Source organism: Sminthopsis crassicaudata, chromosome 1 (genome assembly GCF_048593235.1).
Source record: "Sminthopsis crassicaudata isolate SCR6 chromosome 1, ASM4859323v1, whole genome shotgun sequence".
NCBI lineage: Eukaryota > Metazoa > Chordata > Mammalia > Dasyuromorphia > Dasyuridae > Sminthopsis > Sminthopsis crassicaudata.
This window is the reverse complement of record NC_133617.1, coordinates 468,822,554-468,845,787: the sequence shown is the minus strand read 5'-3', so window position 1 is coordinate 468,845,787 and position 23,234 is coordinate 468,822,554. Positions and strand designations below refer to the sequence as shown.

Below are 23,234 nucleotides of genomic sequence, written 5' to 3'. Positions count from 1 at the left end.
AACGTTGATGATATATTTTATTTCTAAGTAATGAAAATTCTGTGACTGTTAAATTTGTTAGAGCATTAGTATTTATCTAAAGATTTATTCCACATTACATGTTAGAATTAACTTTTTTATGTTAATAAAGATATTTTCAATAGTAACAATTTTAATGAATAGTTCCCAAATATTTTGTTAGTAAAAAACTAAAATACTTAACAAAAATACATTTAGATATATTTGAATATTGTTTTTATCTTCTTGCCACCATTTCAAAAATAAAGTTTTGCAATAAGCCCCCTATAATAAACTTGAGAATAACTAATTACTATTTTGTATAGGCAAGAAACCAAGGAGAAAAGAAAAAACTTCTCAAATAAAAAATCTCTCAAATGATCTTACAAGTTGGGTGAGGTGGGGAGAGAACAAATAATTTCCTTATTTGTAGTTAGTCACCATACTGTACTACCAAACTATAAAGTCATATACTTTCGAAACTACAGAAAAACAAGAGACATTCAATAGAGGTAGGACAATATAGGCACAACACTGCCATTGCATTTTATTCATTTTTTAAAAGAGACAATGTAATTCATATTTCATACTTTTTTTCTGAACTGCGAAGTTTACATGGTAGTGTATGGCTAGAGATGTTTCTACAAGCCAAGATTATAATCATCTTTTTCTTTAATTCTCTACTACTCTCTCAACCCCACTAAATTATAAATACATTTCTCTGAGGAGGAATGATTTAATACACACGCCAGAGTTATAGTGGCAAGAAAAAGAAAACAATATATTCCAATTAAATGACCTAGCTTTGAGCATCTTACTCACTTTTTCTTTTTCAATTAAATGAGATTTAGAAACTCATTTTCTACACACCTGAAACACGCATTCTGTTACGCATTCTGTTGTCTGAGGACTTCTCTCTATTTTGCTCAACCCCCTTCACTGATGTCTTAGGGGTTCTAATTAAATATAGAAAAGTTAATAAGCCACACATTAAAGTCTAACTTTACAAAGAAAACAAGCATCATACTATTCAGTAGGAATAGCTGAAAAAGGAACATAGTAGCAGTTAGAAATCTACTAGGAAGCTACATTTGTTCTCAATCAGAGAATATAATGCACATTTCACAAAAAGCAATTGTTTATATCTCATCATTTTGATTAGGCTCACCTATCCCCCTGCCTAGTCTTAATGCTTTTTATATAACTAGTATTTCATTGTTCTAAATGAAACTAAAACTGTATGAAGTAAATGCAAAAAACATGGCAAAACATGATGATAATGAAAACACAATACACAACAGTATGCCCAATTTGCATTCAAATTGCCTTCTAAGCTAAAAAGAAATCTGAGGAAATTTAAACATATATTCTTACCAACAAAAGTGAAGTTTAAAAGTATTTGCAACACTTATCATGAATATGTTGAAAATAATTTCCTCTCAAAGTTATCTTTTATTTTAAATATTTTCAAATATAAACAGATGTATATAGTGTTCTTACCCTTGTCTACAAAGTGGCCTATGGATAGGAGCATTCTGTCCTTGACTTGGCTGAAGTACTCTGTCAACAAAGAAAATTAGTTTACTAAAAAATAAATTAAACTTAGCTTTTTACATCATCTTTCAAATGCCAAGTTTCTTAAAGGAAAATACTAGATTAGCATCTAATTGTGTAAAAAGTTTTCTCTTGATATGTCCAAACAGATTTTACTAAATTTATAAATGGAAACACCTGTGTCAAATATGACAGACAGTATTTAGCTAATAATACAATAGGCTTATAGAAAACTGCATGATGAAAAAGAAAGTTGCCTAAAATTAGCATTAATCCCTTGTTCTTCTAGGTCACTAACAGTGTTTAAAAAAAAAAAAAAAAGCCAAATGTTCTCAAAGTTGATAGAATATATTATTCTCATATTACAATAAGGGAAAACAAGTTAGAAACTTTAAATGACTTTCCCAAAATAGTAAAAAAAAAAAAAAAAAAAAAAAAAAAAGATCATATCAGAGCAAGTCTGGATCCTGGACTTAAGTCATAAAACAACTGACTAAAATTTCTACCAAAAGCAGCATTTCCCATGAATATCCTCATTTTATGTTCTCCAAGTAGTTCTTTTTGGTAGCCATGAATATATGATACTATCCTTATGTAATTCTCAAATCTATAATACTTTATGTCAACAGGTAATATTTTATTAAATGAAGGCCAAAAGACAAGAGGGAAGTAAGGAGAGCAGGAAGGAAGAGAAAGAGAAAAAAAGAAATGGAAAAGAGAAAAAGGAAAAAAAAGAAAAGAAAAAAGAAACAAAGGGAGAAAAAGAAAGAAAAGAAAGCAGGCACAAGATTAAGTAGAAAATGATTCCTTCTCATTGGAGAAAAATAATTTCTTATAATATAGTTTCAGTTACTTTTATTCACCTTGTTTCAGAAGGCTTTTGTCTGATTAGAATTTTCTTATTTGGCATTCCCATTTCAGCAGCCCTAAAGAAGAAAATTAGGACGTAAAAGTATATTTGAGGGAAAAAATAAATGTCCCAAATAAAGTACACTACTTCAGGCTAAAACTATATAACCTGAAGATATAATCTTTTTGTAATAGAAAAATGTTAAAAAGCAATTAATAAGATCTTCTATGTCCATTTTCCCAAATAGAGTCTTTTCTCACTAACATTTTAAATTCTGAAACATCACAAGTAGAATGTGTCTAAAAGCTAAGACATCCAACGCAGGGATCAAAAACTCGAATATTAAGCTGATATTGAATACTAATAGTATTCTGTACCGTTCTCCCAATTAGCTGAATATATAAAAGTCACAAGGCAAAGAAAAGAAATATCAAACATTAGACAGAAATAAATATAGTCCATATAAAGATGGATTCAGATTTCATAATATTATTTTAATTGATATGCTTTCTATGAATGAAAATTACTTTAGTCAATTAAAGAAAACCACCAGTCCTTGTAGAAAGAACAAAGGGGAATAATGGAGAACCAAAAGTAAAGATTACATCACTCAGATAAAAGGAAAAAAAGATAAGAGATTATGTTGCTACTTACTTCATGTACTTCTTCCTATCCAGAGATTTCTGTGTTGCAGCTGAAAGGGATGCTCGTGGATTCTTCATTTTATCCTTTACATGGGAAAAAAAAAAAAAAAAAGAGGTGTGTGTGTTTATGTTAGAACTAACTGAGCACCTGTGCTACTACATATATCTAGGGGTCTATCAATTTTCATTGAAAATTGAAATTTTTAAAAAATAGAATTTATAAATTATAGAATATATTATAGAGATAATAGGTAGAGATTTGTGATTTATGAAATTTTATGAAAAAATTTTAAATAGAATTTATAATTGGCTAACATAATCATTCTTGGGAATTAATTTCCTGGCTAACTTATTTTGGTAAATTATTTAAAAAATTTTTACTTTCCATATGCACACTACAAAAATTATTTCACATTTTTATTTATCTCTCATCATCAGTGGAAAAGTTCATTCATAATCAGACACTGAATTGCAACTTTAAAATGCTGCTCTTATTTGGGTTAGACTTTCTACTCTGCTTCTGAATTAGGTGCACATGTAAAAATTACATGGCAAGCAATGATTAGGAAAATCAATGAAGGCAGATTTTTCCAGCTGTTATAAAAGAAAGCCTCTCAAAATCAAGTTAAATAAAGATCTTCCCAATCCTGATAGATGAGAGGGTTATACTGTGTATTCCTTTGAATCTCAAAAGTTACCAATGTAACTGGTATTCTTGACTGCAACCTATGCCTGAAAACCTTTGACAACAGCTCAGATCCTATTCAATGGGAAATGAAGAAATGTTAAAATCCATTGATTTGATTAATATTACATTGCATTAAACATACCATTTGTCTAAGCATTTTTTCTTTACGCACTTCTCGATCATGATGTAAAATGGACATTCTTTCTGTTGCATCCATTATGAAGAATATGTCATGAATATCAAATAAGGCAGCACGAAGCTATTTTTGAAACAAAAAAGAAAAAATTGTACCTTCTATTTTTTAAAATTGAGTTAAACAAAAACTTAGTAGCATATGTTTTAAGAACATCTTAAAACTTTCCCAATATTAGTAATAAAAATTCTTCATTCACAGAAATGGGACAGAAAAAGATGATGAAGAAAAATAAATTCTAACTTATCTAAGTAAATTTCAGAAAAATAAGTAAAATACCAAGTAACGTTCCTGGGCCAATGATTGATTCCAAGAAAACATATATTATAGATGCTTAAGAGAACTAAGTTTTAATTTGAGTTGCATTCTTGGCAGCTAGAATTTAAATTATAAAAGCTACAGAGATCTGAGACTACATAAATCTTTATAAAGGTAAGACTTAATTCCCATGCTCCACAATTTTCCTCTTTCTCCACTCCTAAAATGTGTAGTAGATTTGAAAGTACCTGGCAAGCAGGATGGCATTATCAGTATCTGGCTAGGTGTATGGAATCAAGAAAAAAGGAGAGAAAATTGATGGGATCCCCTTAGTGGTCATCCTCCTACTATCAAACTTCACACCTCTGTTCTCTACATTCTCTCTGTATTTATCAACTCTCTCCTTTCATTTGGGAGCAGGAGTTTCACAGAAGACTGGGAAACAAAAAAGATTTCTGTGTGGCTGCCCCGTGGTCCCAGTATTAAAAAAATCAAGCATGCTGCTTTATATTCTCAACAATTTTTGGAAAGCCAGGAGATGGACTTTATGGAATCTGTTACTATCAGATTTTGCAACATCACTGTAGGTCTGACTATAACATATAATGTATAAAGTATAACTATAACCAACAGCCCCAATCAGGGAGATGTTATGTAAGGTGTACTTAGAAATCATACCTAACACATGCACACACACAATTACCTGAGCTAGCACTCTCTCTTGGAGAGAAGCATCTTGAGCTGAAACAGATCCTCTTTTTAGTGGAGCTTCTGATTGAAAACTTCTTATGAACTCCATAGTATCCTGTAAAAATTGAAGCAATTCTTGAAAAGGTATCTTTATGAATAGTCATAGGATTTTTGAAGTCTCCCTTCTTTTCCTATTCCTTTCATATATAATATTTAAACCATTCAGATTTCATTTTGTTATATGAAGAATTATACCTTGATTTGCCCCAAATTTGTCAAGAAAACTACCATTACAGGTCAATCTTGAATAATGATAAACAATAAAATGCACCATCTAACATTGGGATGAAGAATCAATAAATTGTCTTAGCAACAACAAGCAATATAGGCAATAAATAGTTGTCAATAAAAAATAAGAGGAGAAGTAAAAGGGAAAAATACTTATTAAAAATAATATCAGAACAATGCTCTTACTTTTACTGTTTGCCGGAGATGTTTCACTTTTTCTGTCTGTAGGAGCCTACGAGTAAGAAATCCTTTTGCCACTGCAGTTATTTTATCAAATTTTGCTTGTACTTCTAGACTAAAAACCTTTAAGAAATAAGGACAAAGTTTTAAAGATTTTATATTATAAAATTGTTTCTTGCCTTGTAATGAAGTACTAAAACAAATTCTTTTTTTTTACATTTTAAATAGTTTTAAAATAATTTTAAATCTCTAAAACAATAATGTCAAAGTATTCATGTTCATTTACAGAGCCTGACAGAATAATATACTTTAAATACACATATATACACACATTCACCCACATATATACATTTTTTACTAACCTGAGACCATCTAGGTTTGCCCCTTCCAAGAGGTCTTGTTACTGGGATTTTAGGTAAACTATTAGCTGATGATCCCCAGAGGTAGAATGGTACTTCACTTGTAGAACCAAAGCTATGTTGTAGAGCAGAATTTGTAAAACCTAGAGAAAACGTAAAAAATATAAACTATATTCAATACTCCATAAGCTATATATATTTACAAGCACCAATTTGTATAGATTATTGTGGGTAATAATCACACTTGTTGTATAAGCTTTGCTCTTGCCAAGAATAATAGCTCCCTAAATCCTGAGCCATGTGTAGGGTTTTTATTTTACTTCACATTTAAGTTAATACAACAGATGGAAGTTTAAACTTGGCACAATATAAATAACAGCATCCCTTAAAATAAAAGGTGATAAAGCAAACCCAGGGGCCAGGGAATTAGCTATAGTGTAAGAGCACTCTGAAGATGACAAATTTTATTTTTATTTGCCATATGTCACCTGCCACATGAATGAACAAGGATGGGATACTTCCCTCACTAAAGTGATTACTCTTCATTCAAACACCTGCTTAAAAAAACCTGGACTGTTGCCAACATTTCATTTCTCACTGGTTACCAAGCAGTTGGCAGATGGAGATAATCTGGGAAAGCTATCATCTAAAAATATTTCTTGAAGACCTGTCTACCACTTTCTGTATCAAGTAAAGTAGAGCAATTTTAAAGAAAGGGTTTTAAAAGTTTACCGGAACTATTTGAATTTGCAATATGGAGAGTGTCCACTTGTGATAGCATTGTTTCTAATATGCCACTATCACTTATTTTTCTCCATTCCAACTCCACTGCATTGTTAAGGTTCACTTCAGGTGCTTCTGCTGTAATATCCTTCTTCTCTTTTAGCATTCTCTCCTGTTCTTCTATTTCCTGTAGATTAAAGCTCTATTACAATAGGTCAGCTCTCATGTTCAAACATTTCCTTTATAAATTAATCAATCTATTCATACAATAAAATCTGCTTTTTCTGATAAAAATTTTACAACTTCAGTGAATTTAAATTGAATCCAACAAGCATTTATTAGGCACTTATGTTTAAAGCACTGTTCTAGGAGCTGGGGATACAAAACCCATGCATCTGAAAACCTTACATTATTTTGGGGCTATTTGGAGGGAATTTTTTTTAAGTATACAAAATACAAAGCAAATACAAAATCATTTGAGTAAGAAAAAGAAATAGAAAGTAGGTATGAAAGGGAAGAATCAGGAAAAGCTTCTTTGGTAATGGTACTTAAGCTGAGCCTTGAAAGAAAATAAAAACTCTGAGAAATGGAGATGAGAAGGCAGTAAAAATCTGCTAGTGCAGATTTACTGAGATAGAATGTTGAGGAGAGGAAAGATTCAAATCCATAAAAGGAAGTAACATGAAATAAGGCTGGAAAGGTAGGTTGAAGTCCGGATGTGGTAGATCTCAAATTCCAGAATGAGTGACTTTTATTTTGTCCTAGATGGAACAGGGAAACATTGAATGTTTTGGAATAAGGCAGTGCATAGTCATATTTGTCCCTTGGAAAATTATCTTGGGACTGGAGGAAAAAAACACTGGAAACAAAGAATTTTGTTAAGAAGCTATTATAATAGGGGCAGCTGGTTGATGCAGTGGATAGAGGACCAGCCCTGAATTCAAAAGGACCTAAGTTCAAATCTGGTCTCAAACACTTAACACTTCCTAGCTATGTGACCTGGGCAAGTCACTTAAAACCCCAATTGCCTCAGCAAAAAAAAAATAAAAATAAAAACAAAAATAAACCTATTATAATTGTCTAAGTGAGAGGAAAAGAGAGCATGAACTTCAATGATAGATATACTTGGAGATTTGAAAAAGATTTCAGAGATTATGGGAAGTACAACTGCTTATATGCATTCTTTCATTAAATAAAAACAAAAACAAAGCTCTCATAACAAATATATGTAGTCAAGCAAAACAAATTCTCAAATGGCTATGTCCAAAAATTTATGTCTCATTCTAGATTCAAGGTGAGGAAGTACAATTGACGGACTTATTAAATATTTGGGAAAAGAAGAGAGTGACAGAACAAGAGGATATAACATAGGAAAAAGAAGAAGGATAAGCAGGAATAACTGGTGATGCCCCCAAGAGAAATAAGGAAATTTGAAGGATTTTGTGGGGAATTGTTGAATTCTATTTTGGACATAATGAATTTGAAATATTGAAGAGTGAACCTGTTCAGAAACCAGTTAGAGAGACAGTACCTGAATTAAGGAGGAGATTAGGGATATAGATATATAGATATATATAGATATAGCATATATAAGATTTACTCTTGCCAAAAAGACTATCTTATGGAGAACACACACATGATAAGTGCTCACAAAGTAGTCAGATAAAGAGATAACAAGCACACTCTCTAGATTTCTCTTAAGCATTTTAGAATTATTTGTTATGGCATGAGAGATGCTGGCACAGGATCACCCAGCATGGCGTGCCTTCATCAAAGAAGGTGCTATGCTTTATGAGCAAAACAGAACTGAATTAGCTCAAAAGAATTGCAAGAGGCAGAAAGTTAGAGAATCCACCCCAAATATTCATAGGAACTATATGTGGAAGGGCATTCTGAGCTCATATTGGTCTGATCAGACAGTTGGATACACTAACCTGACTCTAATATAGTGATGTCATTTTGGTCCTCTTTGAGAATAAAAAGCAACAACCAATGAAAGTTGCCTGAATAGATTAAAAAGAAAAAATAGACCTTTGGAAAGGATGACTTTTATATAGTTTTTAGAATTACTTTTTGGAATTTTTTAAAGAGTGGTTTTAGAGCTAAAACAATACATCACTTTGTAGTGATCATTTTCTTTTATGTTAACTATGCTGTTTCTTGGATAATGGACACAATCAAGAGATCTAGACCCAAAAAGTCTAGTAGCTTACTCTCTACTAGCAGAGGCTTTGACATCCCAGGGTCATTTTCTATATCACACTGAGGTTTCAGAACCAGGGACTTTCCTTATTTAATAATGGGAGAAATAAAGGCTTAGAGTAAGCATTATGCAAGCTATGCTTTTGATAATTCTCTTTTATTCTCAAATATCAAATCATTTTACACAGAACTATCTTTTCACAAAAATGCTACAAATGTACCAAAATAAACTAGCACTTTTAGAATTCATATTTTGTAAAACATTGTGCTCAATTTCACTTAAAATCTATACATACTTATAATTCCTCACCTTTTGTAATTTCTCTTGCTCTTTTTCCTGCTCAGCTATAAGTATCGATAACTGCTGAGCATGCTGTTCTTCAAGTCTCTTTCTCATTTCTTCAAAAGCCAACATCTTATTTTTTAGCATCTCTTCTCCTTCTGCCAAAAAAAAATGTTCTTTTTGGAAAACTACTGCATTTTTTAAAATGGCATTTTATGGTATCAATTTTATTTGCATTATTGCACCAACAAAAAATATGTTCCAAATATATGTAATTTCTACTTTCTACCACTTTGTTATCTTACCGTTGCACTTCATATTGATGCTACCTAATTAAAGACCCATAATACTTTACTTATACTCATATGATGTTTTCTATCAATATCAAAATTAAAACAAAACATGTGCTAATATTAACTCTGACTTTCATTTGTCCACTAGGAGACAAAGACTCTATAAGTGTCTTCCACATAAAAGGCAGAACCACCTGAACTTATTACCTCATCTCGTCACTCTCTCTTCTGAGTTATCTATTTTTTTCCCCAATGTTATTTCAAAGGTGCAAAGATTTGAGAGTTTGGGTTCTAAGGAAGAACATTATGCATTAAATTTCAAGCATATAAAAAGAAGATTTGAATATCTAAATATGAAATTTGAAGATAAACCCACTAAAGAAAAGGACAATGAGATGCTTCTAAATTTAAATGTAGAATATGTACAGTGAAGCAATTCTCTAATGTTTGATTAAGCCCCCCAAAATCTTCCTCCCTTACTAGATATAGAAAAAGATTTTCATGATGGACATTTATTGAACTATTACAATGGTTCTCTCACAATTTGTTCTGAGTATGTCAGATGGCCTAATTTACTCTATTCCTACCAAACTTTTTTTTTTATTACTGATAATGATAAATGTTAAACATTAAAAACCTTAATAGAGTATAATTTAAAATATAAAACTGAATAAAAAGAAGAGACATGAACATAAGAGTTCTGATAATATAGGACAGGATTGAGGGGAAAAAATAATTATAAATAAAAAAACACTTCACAAGATATTTCTGAATATGTTATACACATTCCTATTTATAATTTCTCTAACAATTTGATGTTAAAATCTTTACTAAAGGAGCCAATGCCTTGCAAAGCTAGCAGTAAAACTGATAGAAAAGAGAGAGAGCAATGATAGCCCAATTAGAAGATCATTCATCAATGTGCCAGATTCAAATCAGAAGGAGGTGATCATGTAAAAGTTTTTATTTTGTCATTAGGAATATTTCATCTCTAATACCATTACAATATTGACATGACATGGCATTCAAATGGACATCTAAAGTTTCATACTCTAAATAAGAAAGTTCATATGAATAAAGAAAAACTCGATTCAATTACAATATTGCTAATTATAGACTGTCTTGCCAGCATTTCAATCCTACACATCATAATGCACAAATTAAAATAACTGCTTCCTTCAAAACTTAAACTAAAGATATCTATGACAAAATTGCTATTTGGTAAGTGGTTAGCACCAACATGAAAACTCTAGGATAGCCTTACCTCTGGAGCTAATTTCTAACATCTCATTCTTGTTAATGTAGACAGGTCCCTTGGGAAATCTTTTTTCCTGTATCCATCGTCTCTCCTGTTCAACTGTTCCACTTGTTAGGATATAAGGACTGTTTTCTTTTTGAAAAGCATCAACATCCAAATCAAGTCTTCGTTTCACCTTCTCAAAACTGTTTTCCACAAGTTGGTCATTTCCACAGGACCCATTTGGTGTATCCATCTGCTGTCTTTTATTCTGGCATTGCATCAGTAGTGGAGATGGGTTTTGTACATCATAAGATTTATTCAATTCCACTTGTGAAGTACAGTTTTTTTCTAACACACTAGTTGACTTAATTACATTCATTATTCCACACTTTTGACTTACTATACACTGACTAATTGCATATGGCTCATGCAATTTTGGAACTATGGTACAATTATTGTCTGTTTTGTATGGCTCTCTCCCATCCGAGGCTATTTGACCCTCCATTGTAGCAGTTACATGCATGACTTTGTTTTCTAATTGGTTGACTGAATGTTGACAAAGCTCATTTGATTTACCTATGACTGATTCTTCACCTCCAGTTTCAGAAGCATTTTTGCTGTCAATATGAACTTTGCTAGAACAAACTTCAGTTAAATCAATAGGAAATTTTGGCACAGACTCTGGTATATTTATTTTTACATTGACATCTTGGATGATTAATTCCATGGCCCTTCCTTTTTCTTTGGGACTTAATTCATAGGCATTTACTGGGTTATTTATAAGTATGTGACCTGTTGAGGAAGACTTAGGTCGTCTTCGATGCATTTTAGGACTCACACTTGGTTCTGGACTAGGTAACTTGGCATAGGAACCTGTAAAACTTTTGACCACACTACTTTCAGGATCAAAGGTTGAAGTGACTTTAAAATCTTCATCTTCATCTGAATCCAAAAGAGTCGGAGTACCCATTCGCACAGGTATATCCCCTTTGGAGAAGCTTGCTAAAGTATTCATGCTGCTCATCTGAGTAGTAGCACTTTGGAGAAGAATGTTTGATTTATTAAGGCTCGGTTTATCAAGTGAGACTGAACTTTTGTTTATAAATCCTGCATTCTCTTTCCCAGAGTCATTCATTTTAATAGCATCATTCTCTTTGTCTGAGTGACTCTCGGCGATGCTCTTCTTTGAGTTATTTCTCATGCTACGTCGAGTTTGTTCTCGTTCTATGTATTCTTTTGACTTCTTCATAAGATTCTGAAGGCTCATCATATAAGGATCTGAGGTGACTTCCTCAACCCGGGTGGGCTCTAATTCTCCTTCCCTTCTGGGATTCTCGCCTACGATCAGAGTATCCTGTGAGGTATCTGAAGATGTGTCTGGAGAAGTTTCATTTCCCATTTGGTTAGGATGAGGACTGTCCCTTTGTTTGATAGAAATGCATGCTTCTATATCTTTATCTGAATCTGTTCCATTCAGTTTTACTTGGGCAGTGGTATTAGAAGGCAAAATTTCAATAGTCTCTTCAACTTTTGTTGAGGCAGACTGTTCAATAAGACTTGGCAAACTATCATTTGGAAGTATAGAGGGAATATTCACATCTCTGACTTCTGAATTGAGGTACACTGCCTCAGGTTCCCACTGATCAAAATCACTTATATTTGGTGCTTTCCTGATCTGCAAAGAAAATTTTGGAAACTAATTATTCTACTTGCAGAATAATGCCATTTAAGTTTATAAACATTATCCAGTTGAAATAAGCCAGCATGTATTTCTTAAGTACCTACTGTATGATAGGCATAGTACTAGACACTAGGATCACAAATAAAAAGAATGAAAGAATCTCTACTCCAAAGAAGCTTAAGTTATAATGGGGGGAATAAAAAAGTGCATATAAAAATATATACACTGCATAAACATAATGTGATTAAGTAGAAGGAAGTTTAAGAGGAGAGCAGCAACAACTCAATAGCAAAATATAGAATTTAATCTGTACCTCAAAGAACAGAGGAACTCAAAGAAGTAGAGATAAGAAGGGAGTACATTTCAGACATGTAGGAAATGGAGCTTCATGGGAAAGGAAAAGAAATGCTAGTTTGGCTGGATGGCAGAGTGTGGAAGGAAGAATATGGAATGAAGACAGAAACATAGAAAAGGGCCAAGTTGTGAAGGGCTTTTAAAGCTAAACAGTGGAGTTTATGTTTGATCATAGAAGCAATAGGGAGCCATTAAATATTTTATGAGTAGGAGAACCACGCTGTCATATCTGGAATTAAAGAAAATTACTTTGACAAATGTATGTAAAATAGACTGTAGTAGGAAAAGACTTGAGGCAGGAAACTTCTAAGGAGATTACAATAATTTAGGTGAGGGCCTGAACTAAGGTGGTAGTTAAGTGAACGGAGGGAAGAGGTAAGATGTGATAGATGTTGTCAAGGAAGAAATAACAAGATTTGATAAATGATTGAATGGGGTAAAGGAGTGAGAAGTAGAGGATAATGCCAAGGACCAGATTTGGAAAACTTAAAGGATGGCTGGTGCCTTTTACAGAAAAAGAAATTATGGAAGAAGGGAAGGTTTGGAGGAAAAGATAATGAGTCCAGTTTTTTAAAACGATGTTAAAATGACTCAGTTTAAAATGTCCAATATGGATTTGTGATGTAGAACTAAAGCTTAGAGAAGATATTTGAGCTGAATGTACAGATCTCAGACAGAGATGACAGTCAAATTCATGTGAGTTGATGAGGTTTGTTTTTTGGGGTTTTTTTCTGAGGCAACTGGGGTTAAGTGACTTGCCCAGAGTCACACTGCTAGGAAGCATTATGTGTCTGAGGCCAGATTTGAACTTAGTTCCTCCTGACTTCAGGGCCAGCACTCTATCCACTGCACCATCTATCTGCCCCATTGATGAAATTTTAAAGGGAGAGAAAATATGGGGGAGGAGTCTAGGATAGAATCTTGAGGAATAAATACTCCCAGTTGGGAAGACAGACACAGAACACCTAAAGTATATGGATCTTAAACCTCTAATAATAAGAAGATCTATCAAGCTAGATTATGTAAAGAACAAATGAGAAGTCTTGTCTAAGTCTACTTACATATATATGTATCTATATATTGTGTACAATTAAATAGGTATTTATGAGGAAAAAGATCAATGTTATCAAAGGTAAATGTTAATAATTTCAAGAGAATTTTTTCCATTTTGTGATGCCTGTGTTATCATACTAATGTTTCTACCCATGATCACTATCATATTGTATTGCCAAAGTATAACATAACCTATTAGTTATATGAAAGTGATGCCCTGTAACTCATATGCAAAGTAACTTCATTTTGAAAGTACTTGAAAGCACAACAAATGTGACTACAAGCATTCTATAAATTATGATTGAAACAATACAAATTGAAGTAATACAATGCACAGAGATTGTTAGAACTGTAGTCAGGAAGACCTAAGTTTAAATCTTGCCACACAAACTTACCTTAGGTGACTCTAAGGAAATCACTTAAACTGTCTACCTTGAGTTTTTTAAATATATAAAATAAGGGTAATAACAGACCGACCTGATCTTCCAGGGTTGTTGTGGGGATCAAATGAGACAATATTTGAAAAGCACATTTGTTTGCTGTTGCTATTATCATTATTTAATATCATTATCAATTACCATATCAATTATCATTATCATATCATTAATTAAGCAAACTTAACAGATACTTATTCAAAGTTTAATAAAATTGTATTAACAATCATTTAAGGACAAATTCATTGAAGGTGATAAGGTCTAGATTTAGGGAACCAAAATGAAATTAGGGTTTCTGGTGGTCAGGGAGTTAAATGATATGGTCTAGAGGCAGGTTCGGGGTTCAGGGAACCAAATGGAAAGGTTTGGCTCCCCTACAACCCCTTAGGATTCAGCACAGGGATAGGGAGTTTTGGGGACTCCCTTCTGGTGGCGCAGAGATTCTCTGTAAAGGAATTTACAGACCTAAAAACCTAGATTGATAAGAGATTTATTATGGCGACTGGAAGTAAGGTTAGAAATCCTGACAGAAAGGCATAATGTCTAGTTGGGGAAATAGGTGAGGGTAAATTAAGGATAAAGAATATTCTAGTGGACAAAAGCTCCTTGGCATAGCAAGCATAGTATAGCTGGCATGTTTGGAACTGCTGCAAAGAGAGGATTTTAGTTTGGCTCTTTTATATTGAGTGTCTTAGTGGGGGGCTAGGACAGTAAGCAAGTCAGACCCAGTTGGGGTTGGGGCAGCCCAAGCAAGTCAGACCTAGTGAGGGCTGGGACAAGTTCAGATCTCCTATTGGAATCCAAAGGGATGCTTTTTGACCAGGATTTGTAACTGAATTAAAGGCTCTGGCATCCTGGAAAGACAACTTGTCTGGGGAGGATATGCCTCAGCCAGGAGGGGCTGGGAATCTGAAAGGAATCACAGATCAAGCAGAAATTCAGTTTCTTAAAAAGATCACAACCTGCTTCAAAAGCAAACTATGCTAAACAATAGTTAGCAGCATTTAAAACAAGTACTAAAGTTAGGATTCTTAAACTTTTTTGTGTCATACATCTATTTGGTGTTCTAATGAATCTTATAACCCTTTTCAAAATAAGTTTTTAAATACATAATATTTTTGAATGTTATTAAATACATTACATAATATATAATATTAAAAAAATAAGTTCACGAATCCTCATGCTAAAGAAGGTTGTTAATAAGGAGATATGTAGAGATCAAATGCAAATAAATAGTAAACTATAATAAAGATGTGTAAAACATAAATACAAGAAAACTTTCATAGAACATATTAAAATAACATATTGAGTTCTAAATATTTCCCTCTGGAAAATGAAAATGCAGATACATAACTGGAAAATAGTTAGAATTAGAATGTTTTCTGATACTAAGCAAGTCTGACTATAAAAAGGGTGCTGCCACCCATGTCTCCTAACAGCAAGATGTCTAAAATAGGACAACGCATACTCCCCCTCTTAACTTACAAATCCCCAGACATAATGGTTTCCAGGCAGTAAGTAATAAACAGCACAACAATACCACCTTGTTTCCATACATAGAAAGAAAAATAACTATATCCATATTTAGCACAACAGAGTTAGAAGGGATGTAATATTATTTAATTTCACACCACTCCTCTTACCATTTTATTAATGAGGAAACTGACACCCAAAGAAGGGAACTGATTTTGTTCCAGCCCTATTACTGTAATTCTAAATATATTATTAAAACTCACACAAAGTGCTGATTATAGTAGATAATTTAAAATTATGCATTTTCTATAAAATATCTAGACCTGCACAACTCACAAAAATAATCTGCAGTGCCAATATTTCAAAGATTCTTTTAAAAGAAATCATTCTCTAACTAATAATCCTATTTCTATCATCAAATTTATTTTGGTAATCTTTTGAAAATAACAACACTCCATTTTCTTTTTACTTGTTTAAAATATTAACTATATAGCCTACATGACAACTGATTTTATGTGTGTGTGTGTGTGTGTGTGTGTGTGTGTGTGTTTATGGTTTTAGAATTTATGATGCACATTGACTGGATTGATTACTAGTATTATGAAACTTAGCTTAGATAAACATCAGTGAGTTTAGCAGTTACCCAGGAAGGTCTAAAACATGATAACAACATCAAACTAGAGTATGCAATTACACAGGACCAACCACTAACCCATGGGATTAAGAAAACAACAAAATACGTAACCAACAGCATTATGTCACTGAATATGCTGGCAGCTGCTGTTTATTTTTTTCAATGTGGGAGCCCATATTTCATTTTTAGTATTTGTTTACATGGTCTTTGAAAAGAAATTCAATTCCATTTGAGTTTTAAATGAAAGTTTTAATGTTATGTCAAATGGCAAACAAAGCAAATAAAATGGCCCTCAGCTACATCTAGATAATTCTATTTTTTATTTCATTTATGTTAATGAATTGTCCATGAAAATATTCGAGACCATAATTTTACCTAAAATTAATTTCTGTAGATCATTTATATTATCAGAAAATGAAATTGAGGTCACTAGTCAAGTAATAAGTATAGCAAATTTCAGTAAATAAAATCAGATATTTGTAACTAACAATTGAGTGTTTTAAATAGTAACAAGACCCAAACAATAGCCATTATATTCATGTGTAGGCCCTTTGTCTGAACATCCACTGATCTAAGTACTAGTCATCAATGATTGCTTAGAAACAACCACATTTTTTGTGTACACATTAAAAAAAAACAACAAAAAAACCTGTGACTTCTCAAACATAATGGTAAACATAGTGGATCATTAGCAGCCTAAAAATTATATATAAATGTCTTGGGAAATTAATTTCTTTATCAAAATTAATAAAGCCAGACACACCTGAACGTTTTCCAGAATCTCCTGGACCCGATTCAGTAAGGCTTTCTTCCTACTAATCTGTTTTCGTGCTTCTATATCAAGTGCTTTTTGCTTCTCTTGCTGCATTTCTTTTCTTCTTTCAACACTGAGCTGTGAAATACATAATACATTATTTAGCAAACTATTTTTTCTAACAGAAAAAACACTTTACAATCAATAAGAAACTTTAAACTAGTCAGTAACAAAATCAATGGCTGACTAAATAAATTTGTAAAAATTTTTTCACTATTATCAAACTCTCTTAAATGAATCAAAAAGTAGTCATTTTCTCATCATTGAAATGGCAATAATTTATTGTTCTCAGTTAAGTATCAGTTAAATCCATCAGTTTTTCTTCCCTCAATTTAATGTTTTACTTATTTTTGCCTTAAAAATAAACAAGTAGTCCTGATTTTAAAAAAAAGATAAAAAAATCCTACTTGTCATCATCCCAAGAGAAAGTATGATTCTAACTCTTTATCTTTATAGACTTCAATAAAAAGAAACAGAATCTGAAATAAAATTAAAAGCTATAAATCTTTAAAATAACTATAAAGCTGCACTAAGACATCCAAGAAATTAGCAAAAATCACAACAGATGTTAAGTCAATGCTAGAAGAGAAATAGAAAGAAAGGCACATCTTTTATAATCCAACTATTCTAGAAAGCAAGCAATTTGTAATTAAGTTAAAAACTAAAGTTCCTAAAATTCCCAAACTCTTTGGCCCACAGATTCCTTGCTCCAATCTCCTATTGCCAATCACTCCTTTGTCAAACCCCAACCTTGGGTTACTCCAACCCATTTGCCACTATTGTTTTATTCCTGTTACTGAACTGAGATGGAGAGATTAACAAAACTGTGCTGATGGTACCCATAGAAAATTTATGTCACATAATTTCAACTGGGAACCTCAACATAGGAAGGCAATCCTTATATAGTTTTTTAATTAATTTAAGCACAACTCCAAACCATTCCCTACAAAGGCTACTCCAAAATTTTCATCCCTTTTCAAGAATCTTATATGCCTTGCCCTTGAGAATTCTGCCTCATTTGTTGTTCTTTAACCATTTTCAACTGTGTCCCACTTTTTGTTACCCCTTTGGAGATTTCTTTGGAAAAGGTACCAGAGTGATTTGTTATTTCCTTTTACACCTTATTTTACAAATGAGGAAACTGACACAAATTAGGTAGAGTGATAATTCAGGGTTGTATATTGAGTATCTGAGACCAAATCTGAACTCAGATCTGACTATAAATCTTGCAATCTATTTACTCTAAAAACTAACTGTTCCTATTTTTCCTCCTGCTAATTTGAAAAAATGGAGGCCAATTTATATCACTCAAATATCTTTCCCATTTCCTTCTTTACCAATCTCAAATGAAGAGATTCTCTTCCTTGTTAAGGCAAATCCTTTAATTATGTATATGATCACATTTCTTACCTTCTTCAGAAGAATTCCCCTTCTATCATACCTACTCTCTCACTAATCTTCAAATTCTTCCCAAGTACTGGCTACTCCCTGGCTACCCAAATAATATACTCATGTTTCCTCCATCTGCTCATTCCTGCTAGATATCATCTTCTACCCATTTGTCCCTTTGGTAGCTATAGTCCTGAGGAAATCCATCTACATAAAATGTCTCCACTTTCTCTCCTATCATTTTCATATATCTGTAATCTTCATTCTGATCTCATCACTTAACTGAAAGCACTCCCTCCAAAATTACCAATAATGGCTTAATCACCACATTTATTGACTTTTCTCTGTCCTCATTCTTCTTGACCTCTCTATAACCTTGACACTGATCATCATTTTCTCCTAACTATCCTTATTTCTTCTGTTTTTTCTCTTACCTTTTTGATCACTCTCAAATTTCTTTGGCTGGTAATCCAGATAATGACTACAAACCATAAGGGTCCCCAAGATTTTACCTTCTTTTCTGTCTACTATCTTGCTTGGTGATCTTTTTAGCTTTAAGGGGTTAAATTATTATTTCTATGAAAATAATTCCCAGATCTTTTATCCATTTCAAATTTCTCTCCTAAGTGCCAACCAACTATCTTTTGGAAATCTCAAATTGCATGTTTTATAGACATCACTAACTTGATACATCTAAAATAGAACCTTCTCCTCTTCCCTATTACTACTAAGGCTACCACCCAGACTTTGTAACATCAGTATTACCTTTAATTCCTCCCTCACACTCACTACATATATCCTTATCTGTTGCCAAGTCCTGTTCATTTTACCATCACAACATCTCTTGAATATTTCCCTTTCTCTGCATTCATACAACCACCACCTTGATCCAGGCCCTCAACTCACACCATACAGGTATGATAGTACATATTACTATGTACTACTGATGGTGGGTCTTTCTGCCAAGTCTCTCCACTTATCCATCCTTAATCTGGGTTGCAAAAGTGATACTACTAAAGCACAAGACTGACTGTGTCATCCCCAACCTAATGGAGCCTACTAAATCCCTATTATCTCAGAATCAACTATCAGATCCTCTGGCTTTTAAAAGCCCTTCACAACCTAGCTACTTCCTACCTTCCTAGGATTTTTATTCTTACCCCATTTCATGTACTCTCCCATCCAGGAGTACTGGCTTTTTTGTTGTTCCTCCCACATGACCCTTGGTCTCCAGTCTCTGTGCCTTTTCACAGTCAGCAGCACCTCTTAGCTTCCTTCAAGACTCAACTCAATTGCCACCTTATTAAATAAAGAAGGCAATCTTGATCCCACTCAGCCCCTAAAACTGCTATCTTCCTTCTGGAAATATTACCTAGGAAGCTATGTATCATGCATACTTTCTTATATGTTCTCTCCTTCATTAGAATTCAAGCTTCTTGGACAGGGACCATATTTTTGCCTTTCTTCATATCTCTAGCATTAATTTCAGTAGCTAGAACAAAATAAAAGTTTAATAAGTGCTTTCTGATTGAGTCCTGATGAAGCTAGCATGTGTCAGAGACAGAAAATGAATCCAGATTTTCCTAATTCCAAAGCCATGCATCTAAGTACAATGTCAAATTGCTAGTACAGAATGAATTAATGTGTTCAAAACTGTTTTCACTGTCCCTGGTTAGTATGAAAGGATGGGACTAATAGGAACAAGTCAATTGACTTTATTTATCTAAAATATTATTGTTAGCAACAAACATTTATTTAAATGAAAAAAATATAACTTAGCCATCAATTGGAAATAAAGAAATTTTACCAATGGTGAAAGCAAAGCAACTCCATGAAAACGAATGAATGAAATGTTCTCAGGTTGACCAGATGGAAAAGTTTCTCGAGATAGTAACTCTCCTTGTATTCTGGCAAGGCTTTTCTCACAAAACTTCTCATATTCCTCCATTATCACACAATTAAGCTGCAAGAATAAAAATAATATTAATAGCTTCTAAAAGAAAAGCTAAACACATCTGAAAATGTAATTTAAGGTATTTGGGAAATGGTTTAATGTATTATAAATGTTTCTCAACTTAAAAAATGCTTGCTACTAAAACTGTTCAGACAAATACATCATTTTGACACTTAATTCAGATAGATGAAGACATCAACATACTATTCAGGTATGCTATACTTTATGTAACTGACATGTTTATGAATATTTTTATGAAATTGAATTTTTAAAAAGCAAAGTATTTTAAGTACAAAAGGAATCTATCATTAAATGGGGAAAAATCTCTCTCAATACCCCATAATCAGACCTCTCAAATGTGAAAAAAGATCTGTAAATTCATAAATTTTCATAATCCTTCTAATGATAAAAATTGTAACACATCAATGTACAAATCTCACTCCTTTGAGTTCATCCAACATGCTAGAAGTTTCCACAATTTCTCCAGATATTATAAGGCTCTCTATTGCCCAGTTAATAAGTTTATATTTAGTTCATAGTACTAGTTTTTCATAAACAGGGCATAAGATAAAAGAAAAACTATATCTAACCATGCCAATAAAACTTCCCCTCCTAAAAAATAATAGGGAGAGAAGCTGATATATCAATTTAGAGAAAACCATGCTTTTTTTAAGTATTGATTTACAAGTTACTATTTAATAAAGAAATTCAAGACCAGAGAAACTTTAAAATTCAATGGAATTTTATAACTGAAAGAAAACATTTGAGATCATCTAGAAAGTCCCTCATTTTGCAGGTGAAGAAACTAAAGAGAGGAAGTGATTTTTCCAGAGGACACATAGCTAATTATTTAAAGTTAAAGTGTCCAGCCAGAAATAGAAACAAAGAATCTAGGATATTAAAATAAAGTTAGCGGTTAATATGATTTAGTTTTTCTCTTACCCAAATTTCTCCCTTACGTTTAGTTACAAGAGTTCTTCTGTCAGCCTAAGTTTTAACATGAGTTTGACTCTGAAAAATTTCCGAAGAGTACTTCAATTGGTATAAAAATTTGATGTCAGGGGCAGCTAGGTGGCACAGTGGATAGAGCACCAGCCCTGAAGTCGGGAGGACCTGGATTCAAATCTGGCCTCATACACTTAATACTTACTAGCTGTGTGACCCTGGAGAAGTCACAACCCCACTTGCCTCAGTCCAAAAAAAAAAAAAAAAAATGATGTCACTAATGCATTGTTGGTGGAGTTGTGAAATGATTCAACCATTCTGGAGAGCAATTTGGAACTATGCCAAAAAGGCTACAAAACTACATACCCTTTGATCCACCAAAGTGTCTTTATTAGATCTGTATCCCAAAGAGATCACAAAAGAGAGCCACATGTGCTACATGTTTGTAGTAGGCAAAGAACTGGAAATTGAATGGATGTCCATCAGATGGGGAATAGCTGAATAAGTTATGATATATGAATGAAATGGAACACTATTGTTCTATAAGAAATGATGAACATGTATACATATATTGTATTTAACTTATACTTTAACATATTTAACATGTATTGGTCAACCTGCCATCTGGGGGAAGGGGTAGGGAAGGGAAAAAGTTGGAACAAAAGGTTTTGCAATTGTCAATGTTGAAAAATTACCTATGAATATATCTTGTAAATAAAAAGCTATATTTAAAAAAAATGATAAATAGGAAAAAGCCTAGACTTAAATGAACTGATGCTAAGTAAAATGAGCAGAACCAAAAGAACATCATAACACAGTAACAACAAGCTTATATGATAATCAACTGGGATGGACTTGTTCAACAATGAGATGATTCAAGACAATTCCAATAGACTTGTGATGGAAAAAATCATCCACATTCAGAGAGAGAACTATGGAGATTGAATGTGGATAAAAGCATAGTATTTTTACCTTTTGTGGCTGTTTGTTTGCTTGTTTTTGTTTTTTCTTTCTAGTTGTTTTCCCCTTTTGATCTGATTTTTCTTTCACAGAATGACAAAATTTGGAAATATGCTTAAAGAATTGTACATGTATAACATATTCGATAGCTGTTGCCTTGGGGAAGAGGGAGGAGGAAAGAGGGAGAAAAAATTGGAACACAAGGTTTTGCAAAGATGAATAATGTCTTTGCGTATTTGGAAAAAGAAAATACTATAATAATAAAAAATGAAGGAAAAAATTTTGTCATTTTTTTCAATGAGTTTTGCTGCATCGAAAGAATATATATATACTTATATACACTAATTTAAAAGCTAGACACTTTGAAGTTCTCATTAAAACATCATATAACGAGCTATATATATATATATATAAGCTATAAAGCACTATATATTGCTGTAAGGTTTATAAAATACAAAAATTTGCTTCTCACAACAACCATATAAGAAATGATTACCATTTTACAAATGAGGAAAAAGACACAAATTGTTTAAGTGACTTGCCCATGTTCACACTGCTGATATAAACAGTAGAATATAAGGTTTCATTCTTTGTATTTTTATCTCCTAGAACAATGGCTAGCACATAGTACATGTTTAAAAAATGATGTTGTAAGGTTGATTTGAACCAAAGTTCTCCTGATTCTACTCTCAATAGAAGAAAAGCAAGAAAATTTAAATAAATTTAAATAAGTCTTGCTTTAGTGTGAATACTGAAAAAGTTTTAACTCAATCCACAAAAGCACCTACTTTTACAGAAATTTTATTGTGCACTATATATTAAAGTACCTCCCAAAACAATAAAGTTAAAACTTAACATTCCATTTTGCCTCTGTCAACTAACTGCCAAGTTTTACAAGTTTATCTCATGAGAACCTTGGAAACAAAATGCCCTAGAATATTCTAACAATACTACCTATCAACTATCAACTTATAGTTTCAAGTTCTTTTTACAGAGGCCTTATCTGAAGAAAGCATCTATCAATAATTCCCATTTTAAAGCTGTTTAAAAAAAAAAAAGAAAAGAAAAAGAAAAAAACAAGCCTCAGAACATTCCAGGAAC

General features: G+C 32.6%; 1 protein-coding gene across 8 annotated transcripts in view; it reads right to left on the bottom strand.

Moving 5' to 3' along the window:
- The window catches only part of CCP110 (centriolar coiled-coil protein 110), a 28,079-nt gene that overhangs the window by 2,796 nt on the left and 2,049 nt on the right, over positions 1–23,234 (bottom strand). For 2 of the 8 annotated variants that reach the window (XM_074280906.1, XM_074280908.1), the window contains exons 2-14: positions 20,082–20,237; positions 16,835–16,963; positions 10,467–12,117; positions 8,937–9,067; positions 6,434–6,626; positions 5,705–5,844; positions 5,349–5,465; positions 4,888–4,989; positions 3,876–3,992; positions 3,056–3,129; positions 2,415–2,477; positions 1,498–1,557; positions 868–953 (exon numbers count right to left, since the gene is read on the bottom strand). In XM_074280906.1, coding sequence (XP_074137007.1) covers positions 868–953; positions 1,498–1,557; positions 2,415–2,477; positions 3,056–3,129; positions 3,876–3,992; positions 4,888–4,989; positions 5,349–5,465; positions 5,705–5,844; positions 6,434–6,626; positions 8,937–9,067; positions 10,467–12,117; positions 16,835–16,963; positions 20,082–20,222 — 3,004 coding nt within the window. In that variant the 5' untranslated portion in view covers positions 20,223–20,237. Of the gene's footprint in view, positions 1–867; positions 954–1,497; positions 1,558–2,414; positions 2,478–3,055; positions 3,130–3,875; positions 3,993–4,887; positions 4,990–5,348; positions 5,466–5,704; positions 5,845–6,433; positions 6,627–8,936; positions 9,068–10,466; positions 12,118–16,834; positions 16,964–20,081; positions 20,238–22,145; positions 22,290–23,234 lie in introns of all 8 variants that reach the window. The other 6 variants (XM_074280907.1, XM_074280909.1, XM_074280910.1 and 3 more) reach the window with 6 other exon arrangements.